Raw genomic sequence first — 10,294 nt, 5'->3', positions numbered from 1 at the left:
CTAGGTCCCCTGTTATTGCCCTATTAATGATATTCTCCAACTGTTAATCTTCCTTTGTGTATCAGAACACTAACTCATGCCTGCCTCGTGCTGCCACCTCTGCCGAATGATTGAGATGCAGTGAATCATGGGACATAGGCCTTACCCTTAAAAAGCTCACCGTTTGGTGGAGAAGTTAGATTTCAACAACTGGATACCTGTAATAAACTTACTCAGAAGATATGTAAAGAAGTGTTAGGACATTCCAGAGCAAAGCATGGTTCACTTTGCCTTCAGACTTAGGAAGGTGTAAAACCCAAACTGATCCTGAAAAGGAAGAGGCAGAAGGAACAGCACGAGTGAAGGCATGAGTGCTTTATGTGTTTGGGGAAAGGAAGGGTTAATGGTTCTTTGTGGCAGGATGCGCAGAGCAGGAAAGTACTGAGAGGCAGCATACTTATATCCTAGGAAAGGCCCCATGTGTGCACCCTTCGGTTCTGTGCCCAAGCTACAGCCCTATAGGCCATCTCCCCTTTATTCCCTACGCAAGGCTCTTAGCTCTCCAGCTCCCTTTGTGGTTCTCCTCTATTCCGAAATGAATAAATATAGGGGAACTAAGGCAGAAAGAAGGGACTTGAAACACTGAATGTTCTTTTTAGAAAGTTGTAGCCAAAGAAGGTGGACTGGGGGGTTCAAAGGGGCCTTGAAGGTCACCTGTCTAGTCTTCTGTCCTGTGCTTCAAGTAATAACTTTGGATTGGGCAAGTCTCACTTAGTAAGTTTCCCTGTCATTTTTTCCAGGACAGAAGAGGAAAGAAACTAACGGGTATTGAGCACCTACTGTGTGCCAGGCCCAGGCCAGGTACTTTACATAATTTATTTCCTTCTGTCCTCACAATTCTGTGAAGTATGATTTTATTCTGATTTCATAAATGAGGAAATTGAGGCTCAAAGAAACTGAGTAATAATCTAAGATACTGAAAATGGCAGAACTGGGATTTGAACTAACAACAGTCTGTCTCCAAAGTTCATACTCTTCCACCCATGAGATATCTGTGCTGGGGTTATACAGTAGTAGGTAATACGGTTTGCCTGAGGTTTCAGGTCAGTAAGCAGCAGCTTAGGCCTTCCTATGGCTGATGACACCCAGGAAGCAGGTTAGACAGATGAGTTAGCCTTGGAGGGGTGGAAGGCCACTGGGGTCTGAGAGACTCCCTGCCCTATCTTTGATTAGCTTGTATAAGAGCACATTCTCCACAAACTGGCTTTACGATATGAAACAATTGTCCTGTCTCCTGGGAGGACCTGAACCAACAACCTGGGTGGGCGTTTAGGTGAAAGTTCCAGGGTACTAAGGTGCAGTTATATCAGCCCCCCTGGAAATTAACTGCAGCTCTGATTGCCAACATTAGAATGGTCTGAAATTCTTAGCACAGATGCCTTCTCGTCAGTGGCCCGGAGTGATACAGTCATGCCTTTAGCATAGCATGTCGGGAAAGGGCTGGTTCAGCTGTGTTTTCGATTCTATCCTTTGTGTAGAGCAGCTGAGATGTCAGCCAGATGGGCTTTAAGCATTTGCTCATTTATTCGGTGAATGCCTACTCTGTGCCAGGTGGAAGCCAAGCCTAGGTTCCCAGACACACTTAAATAACAAAGGTGCATTCCCTGCCCTCAGAGAGCACCCATTCTGCTAGGGTTAGGGACAGACAGAGACTGTGCCTATGGCACAGTGTAATAGATGCAATACTAACAGAATTCATTCTACATAGCCTGGTCCCGCAAAAGCTTTATTCCCTTTAACCAGGATCTTAGGAGTGAGGAGGAATTTGCCAAGGAGTAGAGCTGAGGTACTGCAGTTTGAAGGGGCAAGGCATATCTGAGAAACAGTTTGACTAGAGCCTGAGGTTCTCAGGTGGCAGTAGAGCACAGAGATGTCAGTTGGAGTCAAGTCATGAATGCCAGGGGCCAGAGTGCCACGGTAGTGCGCTCAACCAGAAAGGAGCCTGGAAGTCAAAGCGAGACTGAGGTAGGAAAGAAGAACTGAAGGGAGATCATCAAACTGGCTAGGCACATGGGAGGGCACACACTGGGCTTACACTAGGCAGAGGAGCCCAGTGTCCTGTTTGGTTGTTTTTCATTTATGTATTTTGTGTATTAATTATAATTGTGTATTATTTTAATTGGTGCTTCTGCCTGATTCTCTAAAACGTATATGAGACATCCTGGTAGTTTGGAAAAATTGACAACCCAGTGCATGAACCTGCCTGGTTTAAGGACGTGTCCTTGAGGCAGTAACTTTGTATGATTTGATGTTTGTCCCAGCTGCTAGCACAATGATGGGCACCAAGTAGGGGCTGTGAGAATGTTTGTTGAATGAGGGAATGAATGGGTGACTGGAAGAGTGAGTGGTGATGACTGGGCTGATGAGTTTTTCCAAGCTGGGAATTCATTATTTCTCTGCTTCTGGAAGGGAATTTTTAGCTGCTACTGTTGTCCTCTGCCTGCCTTGGTGACAGGGAGGCTCTTAGAGTTGGGCGCCTTGAGAGTAGAGTGCTGTAATGGACCATTTCAGAATAGAATTCGGAAGCTGTTGCAGGGCTGCTGGTTAGATACCACATGTGTCTCGGGGGAACCCTCTACAAACATACCTGAACTCTTGGGAGTGTAAGGAATCCATGAGAGGAACGGGAGCAAGTTCAGTGCTAGAAATCACATCTAGCTTCTGAGCAGTCCTTAACAGCTATCTGGTCTGGTGATTTGGGTTATACCCTGGCAGTTCCTAAATTGTGGACAGAAAGGCTGAGGGGGGAATTTATTCATGCCCCCAAAGAACTATCCAGATATGCTGTGGGCTATATCATTGTTTATCACCATTGATTGTTGTGCACCCACTGGGTGACAGGCACCGTTAGATGCTTTATATCAGCAGTTCTCAAACTGTTTGGTCTTGGGGGCCCTTTTACATTCCTACAAAGTATTAAGGACCCAAAAGAACTAGCATTGGTTATATCTGTTGATATCTACCAAATTAAGTATTAAAGCTGAAAAAGTTTAAAAATATTTAGTTACAAATTCATTTGAGAATAACAATGTTAAACCTATCACATTAACGTAATTTTTAATGAAAAATAACTTTTTCCAAAACAAACAAAAATGAATGAGAACAGTCTTGTTTTCATTTGTGCCAATTTTTTTTTTAATGTCTGGGATAATACAAAAAAAGCCGGATTCTTATATATGCTTCTGTATTCAGTCTGTTATTTTGGTTGCCGTATATCAAAAAATACAGCCTCACACAGATACCTAATTGGAAAAAGGAGGAGTATTTTAATAGCCTTTCCAGATGATTCTTGATATTCTTCTTTGCAATATGGAATCTGAAACCGTGTCAGTTGTCTTTTTACTCATTTGCATTGAAATCTCTTGGTCTGTCTAGCACTTTGAGTGGATTTTTAACCATTGTATGAATCTTTAACATCATGCTTTGATCATTTGGAAAATAAGCTCACTGAGTTACACAGATCTTCCAGATATGTTCCCTTTTCATTTTATAATATCAAAAGATAACATTTGTTAATATCACCACCAGTTACATCAGAAAAGTCTTTAAGTATTGGGAAGTTGTCAAGCTCCTGGTGGTAGATACAAGTTTTCCAAAATGCTAAGTTTTACTCAAAAGGTTAAATTTTATCATTGGCCACAAATAAATTGTTTTCCTTGAAGAACTGACAGGCTTTTTTTTTTTAATGTCTGTCAGTACCCAATTCCAAATAACCATAGCTTGTCGGCCATTCTTTCAAGTGAAAAGTGTGTTCCATGAAAAACATAGCTTCCTCTTTCTTTGATTTTATCTCTTTTTATCTAGGAAAAACTAAAACGCCTAACATAATACTTCTGAGACAAAGACATAAAAGTCTGGGACCTGGTCAGGTGGGGGAGCAGAGATACTGGTTTTAATGGCTGCACGTGCCAGCCCCCTTGGATGAGAATGGCGACAGTCTGGGGCTCACCTGGCTCCTTGACTGCCTTGGGGATGCGTGTGCTACAGTATGGATCCCCTGTGTGAGTAACTCCACGCTCTCCGGATATTCTGGTTTTGCTCAGAGCACGAAGCAGAATTATCTTGGAGCTTGTTTGAGCAGATCCCAACTCAAGAGAACCCCTAGAACCTTTCCTTCCTCTTCCCCCCATCTTTTGCCAAAGTCTAGACCTGTATCTGGAGAGGCTCTGAAATTTAAACTGAGATGAGAAGGAATAATTAGCTGCTGCCCAGGACTGCTGGGCTTAAGAATCAGTTCCATCCACCTTTGTGATGAAGAAAAATGGTTTAGTCGAAAGCCTGGGTTGACTTCAGGGCATAAAGGGTCACAGTTGCCAGGAATTTGGGGAATGGCAGGAGACTGCAGTTAAAGAGAACTCTGAACCAAAAGCTTGTCTCTGCCAAAGCAAAAATGTGAAGAAACAGTGATAGTACTGACTGAATGTAATATCTCCAGGGTTTGGGATTCTCACCACCCTCTGGCATTTAAAGATGAAATGTCAGAGAGAAAAGTTTCCAGGCCCCACCAGACATTGTACCCAGGTGCAGGCACCGAGACTGAGGGTTAAGACAGCTTTGGGGGTTGCCCCCAGAACTGCCTGGGCCCAGAAAGAACTCAAGTATACCAAACTCAGGACAGTGGATAAGCTAGTTGCTAGACTTATTAAGGATAGAACAACCAAGGGGCCTAGATAATAGATTGAGTGCCTACTGCATGGATCCCTTGAGCTAAGCTTTGCATCTCTAATATCATTTAATCCTCTGAGCATCCTTATGCAATGTAGGTGGTATCATCCGCACTTCAGTTAGGAGTTAATTAGCTTCCCAGGCCCTGTGTTTCTTCCTTTAACTGGAAAGACAGCCTGTCCTGTAAATTCACTTCCACTGATGGCTAATCTCATTTATTATGTGACTAGTTGGGCTCTAGGGAGAGTCACAGTATTTCCATGAACAGAGGCATCTCACTGTAATCTCCAAGGAATACAGCCTTCCACTCTTCCACACTTGAGATTGGAACCATTTGGGTGGAGGTCCAGTGGGGAGATGGCCTTTCTTTGTGGGAAGCAATAATTTCAGGCACTGTCTCACCAAACTGCCTGCCAACTGTATTGCCGTGGGGACACTTGACAAATCTGACTTAGCCTCTGTGTGCCCAGCTGAGCCTAGGCCCTGTGCTATACACTATGAGGGAGCCAGACAAGAATCAGAGCTGGTGCTTGCCTTCTGGGAGCACACCTCATAGAAGGAAAAGAAAATATGGGCAAATAGATAAAGTGGAAGGCACCGACGCTGCAACCAAAGCACAGTGTGCTGTGTGATATGGGAAGAGACGTGCAGAGCAGCAGGAGTCTAGGAGAGCTTGGGTGAGATTGGATTTAAACTGGGCCTTGAAGCCCTGCCTAGCTCCTATTGGTAAACGTGGGAAGGTAGGAGGTTTTAAGCAGGGGATTCCCTTTAGCAAAGGCATGAGATAGGAGAGTACAGAGAGTGTTTGGGGAACTCAAGGAATGACTTCATGGAGTTGAGGGCAAAGATTAAGATGCCTAACAAGTCATCTTAGATTCATTGTATGTGAGAGATTCTTGCATTCTTGTAAAATACAGTGACCATATTTTCTATATTTTCTACCCTAGTCCTGATTTTAAATACTGTTTTCTATCGCTCCCATCCGGTTCACACTTAGTACCATATGTTGAGCAACATATTATGGGCCTGGCACTGGAGTAGGTGCTTTGTCACACTTAATGCTCACAGATGACCCTACAAGATAGGACTTAATCCCGTTTTACAGACAAGGAGACAGAAGTAAAACTTGCTGGGCATCAGCTGGTACGCGATGGAGACCCAAAATTAATGCCAAGGCTGGCGTTTCCACTGCACTCCAGTGCCTCCCACACGTCCTCTGACACACTGATACACATTTAACGTATAAGAATTCCGTTTGCTTTTAAAAGAAAACGGGAAAAAACCCTTCTCATATATTGCCATATACTGTATATTATACATTTGAATTCTTGGTTGTACCTAAAAAACCATATATGCTGTACTTCACAGGCGATATAAAGAATTTAAAGAATAATTTTACTCATATGAGATTTTCATCTTATGTAATACCTTTAGAACCTAACACCCAAATGAAATGAACCTCTATTGTATTACAATTATATGTCCAGGTGTTTGCCTTAAGACTCTGGTCACCATCATTATAGGGAAAGGGATGTGAGTGTTGCCCCCTTCCTCCCCCCCCCCCCCGCAGTTACTATGGCACCTTGTAGCTATAGAAAGTTTCCTAGGTAACTTGGCAGAAAGGCCTCCTTCGCCTTGACTTCTCTGACCGTCATCCTTCTCCATTCACCTTCCACCCTTTCCATGAGAGACTCACTACCAGTGGGTTCTACTTGACTATCCTTTTGCAGTTAACACTGAGCAGCTGCCTTGCTCACTGAAGTGTTCCCTTGGCAGAGACCGTTGAGGTTTTTAGTATCTCATATGAGTTCCACATGTAAGATTTCTCTCTTTCTGATAGTCTTCCAAGGTCTTTGTACTCCCCAAATGTTTCTTATGCTCTTGGTACTACTGTTTGGTTCCTTTCTTTTCCTAGACATCAGGGACCCAGGTCAGTGTAATTGTAACATTACAGATTTAAGGATACTCTGATGCCAACTTATTGTGAGAAGGTGATTTTATTTGATAAAGATGATGGCATTAATTTTATTGATAGAATGAGGATGATACCCTTATTATTCCTCTGCTTAGGCCTGCAAACACCTTTACCTAGTAGTGGGTAAGTGTGGAAGGTATACCAGTTAACTGTTGCATGTAACAATCCACCCCAAAACTTAGTGATTTAAAACAACACCATTTATCACTTCTCACAAGTCTATGGGTTGACTGGGTTTTTCTGCTGATAGGAACCGGCTTGGTTGATCTCGGCTGGGCTCACTCATGTATCTGATCTGCCAACCAATCAGCTAGAATTAACTCCGTTTTCTCCACACATTTCTCACATCCCTCCAGCAGCTAGCCTGGTCATGCTCGTGGCATGGCAGAGGTACAAGAGCCAGCAAGCTCAGCCATGCAAGGAAGCAATAGAAATACACACTTTTCAAACTTATGACAGCAGCACATTTGCTAACATAATATGGGCCAAAGAAAATGATATGACTAAGGCCAGTATCAGACTGAGAAGGGACTACAAAGTTGCAGGATATAGGAAAGCTATTAGTTGGGGTCATTAAATGCAATCAGTCTCCCAATCAGTAGCCCTCAATGTGAAAGAAAACCTGTAGACTTATATTTCTAGGTCAGGTGTGTCCTAGAAGGAAAAAGCAGTCCAAGTAAGAATTGCTGTGTACTGATTGGGACTATGCTATGGGCATGCACTGGGCTAGGCACCTTCCCTGTTTATGTGCCAAGCCTCATAACAGCTCTGCAAGGTGGGTAGGAAATCGGAGCTTGGGAGGTTAAATAACTTGCTCAAGGTCACCCAGCTAATATGTGCTCAGATAGGGATTAGAGTGCAGGTCAGTACGACCCCCAAAGCCCAGGTTCTTTTCACCACACCTTTTGCCTCTCAGAAGTACCAGGGTCTGCCTTACCTTCCCTCCAGCTCAGTTTTCAGTTGAGTTGATACCTTTTGAGTAGTAAGCCAAACCCCTCCTCCAAAGCTGCTGTGATCCCAGGAGAATGAACAGCTCTTCAGGAAGCCCACGCTCCTCCCACTCAGCATTAACTGAAGTGCTCTTTCCTCTCAGACAGGAATGGGTCTGTGAGCTACACAGACAGCCCGAGGATTGTGGCCTCTCGAGACATGTCAGAGGAGGAAGGGCCCTCTTTCTTCTCTTTAACCTTCAAGATTTGGGGACATTGGGGCATTAGGGCATTTGGGCATGAGCTTTGGAGTCAGCCTCCCTGGGGTTTAAATCCTAGTTCACTCACTCACTAGCTCTGTAACCTTGGGCAACTCATTTAACTTTTAAAATCTGTTTCTTCATCTAAAAAAATGGGAATAATCACACCTAGTTTGCAGAGCTGTTACAAGGACTAAAATTATGTATATAAAGTGCCTAACCCAGTATGTGGCATATAATAAGTGACAGTATTAATATTGTTAGTATTATCTCTAAGCAGAGCCTTCCCCTCCTGGGAAACCCTGTTTCTGTCTGTTGGACAGGTTCCCCCCACCTCCAGCCAGTCTGTGCAGACCTGTTGCCTGCTGTGTCATCGGGAACGCAAAGGCTGGGAAGAAGGTCCTTCCCAGAATGGACTGGTGTTGCAGGGTGAGAAGCTGCCCCCTGACTTCATGCCAAAGCTCGTCAAGAATCTCCTAGGCGAGATGCCTCTGTGGGTCTGCCAGAGCTGCCGAAGGAGCATGGAGGAAGATGAAAGGCAGACAGGTCGAGAGCATGCAGTGGCGGTAGGTAACCACTGGGAAGGGTCCCTGAGCGCAGGAAGATGGCCTGCCCAAAGACGTCACACTGTCGAGCTGTTCCTTCCCTGTCCTCAGGTGGCTCTCCTTGGGCAGCCCCTACGCCCAGGAGCTGAGGGGCTGCTGGGCTGTACCCACACAGCATTAGCAGCTTGGGTTCACATGTAGGGGAAGAAGAGAGGCTTCAGGCAGCCCACCGACCCCTTAGGAGAGTCTGCGCACAGTGTGAGGGCCAGCTCGTAGGTGTATTGATAGATGGAGACCCTGTCCCTTCCATGTGACCGAGCTGCCTTCAGCTCTGCGGTAGCTTGAAAGCCAACCAGTGTGATGTAGAGGACAGAGGTCGATTTGAGGGTCTGCATCGTGTCTCAGAAGGCCTGCAGGAGGTTGGGAACCAACTAGTCTGCCTCTCCTGAATCACAGTGGTCACAACGTCCTTGTTTCTCATCCCCTCCAACCCCTCTTTTCCCAGAGTCAGTTCAGCTTCAGGACTCTTGATTTAAAGACCCTCCTCTCCTCTGCAGCTCTCAGGACACCCCCACAGGCCCATAGTTGACAGGCAGTCTCGCCCCACCCCACCCCACCCCTCAGAGTGTCTCTCACCAGTGCCCACACACTTCACCTCACCTCGGCAGCACAGCCCTTCCCGGCTGGGGCCCAGGGGCCTGGAGAGGAAGCGCTCCTGGGTAAGCTTAGGCAGCACTGGGTCAGCTGTGATGCTTGCTGTTGTGTCATAGGCCTTTTTCTAACCCCTTCTCCAGATCTCCTTGTCACACACATCTTGCAAATCACAGTCTTGTGGGGGTGACTCTCATTCCTCTTCGTCCTCCTCTTCATCATCCTCGTCCTCGTCCTGCCATGGGAACTCAGGGGACTGGGATCCCAGCTCATTCCTGTCAGCACATAAGCTCTCGGGCCTCTGGAACTCCCCACACTCCAGCGGGGCCGTGCCGGGCAGCTCGCTTGGGAGTCCTCCTGCCATCCCCGGTGAGTCTCTGGACTCAGAGAGATCTGTGTCTGTAAATGTGGACATTGTGTTTTCCTAACCACTTTGCTCAAATAAACTGGAAGATCAGTTATTAAATTAAGTGGAAGTAGAGCTGTTCTGGTGGAAGCAAGGGGAAACCCCATTCTCCAGGACTCTGAAGTTACAAACTACTACCATCTTTGGCTCTGGCAGCTATTCCCACTGGATCTGGAAAGGGACCTGGTGAGTGCTGGCTGAATAGAAAGTGGAGTCTGGGAGGGCCCTTAAGGGAGTTAGGGCTTAGCTCGTCTAACACCTGACCCCTCCATCCGCACAGAGGACCTTCCTAAGGTGGGTGTTAAAAGGGTGCACTTCCATCCACAAGAGGTTGGCAGTGCAAGCTGTCTTGACTGTTAGCCCATTTTGCAGCTGTCTGAGCCTTCTTTAGACCCTGAGGTAACCCTTAGAGACTCAAAGGAGAAATCGGGAGTTACCGATGTACTGTGTAAACATGGAACTCCTGTCTACTTCTGAGTGGAGGGCTGAGCTCCTCAGAGGGATGCCGCCCCCAGAACTGTGCAAGTTGAGCAGTACCTAGTTCCAGTTGTTGTGGCGCATAAACCCCAGAGTCGTGAAAGCCTTTTCCCACTTCTCTGAACTTCGAGACCACCAGAGTCTGGCTTCCCCTGGCTGCCTCAGCCTTCTTGGCCCAGATGCAGAACCGCCTCCTGCTGTCATGCCTGCTGCTCCACTGGCTTCTGCAGCCCTGCCCTGGGCCTGAGGAATGCCTGAGCCAGCAGGCCCTAGAGCAACCCTGACAGAATGCATTTCCCCTCTTGTACCAAGGTTGAGGGGTGTGGCCTTCCTTGGGGCTGGCATTC

The 10,294-nt window shown here is 46.1% G+C and overlaps 1 protein-coding gene across 5 annotated transcripts in view; it reads left to right on the top strand.

The window, feature by feature from the left end:
• Positions 1-10,294, top strand: part of FAM193B (family with sequence similarity 193 member B) — a 30,713-nt gene that overhangs the window by 5,207 nt on the left and 15,212 nt on the right. For 4 of the 5 annotated variants that reach the window (XM_025040572.1, XM_015598084.1, XM_006923215.2 and 1 more), the window contains 2 exons: positions 8,192-8,434; positions 9,208-9,433. In XM_025040572.1, coding sequence (XP_024896340.1) covers positions 8,321-8,434; positions 9,208-9,433 — 340 coding nt within the window. In that variant the 5' untranslated portion in view covers positions 8,192-8,320. Of the gene's footprint in view, positions 1-779; positions 841-8,191; positions 8,435-9,207; positions 9,434-10,294 lie in introns of all 5 variants that reach the window. The other variant, XM_025040571.1, reaches the window with a different exon arrangement.

The sequence above is a fragment of the Pteropus alecto genome, unplaced genomic scaffold (genome assembly GCF_000325575.1).
Source record: "Pteropus alecto unplaced genomic scaffold, ASM32557v1 scaffold78, whole genome shotgun sequence".
NCBI classification, from domain to species: Eukaryota; Metazoa; Chordata; class Mammalia; order Chiroptera; family Pteropodidae; genus Pteropus; species Pteropus alecto.
This window is presented reverse-complemented; position numbering and strand designations above follow the sequence as displayed.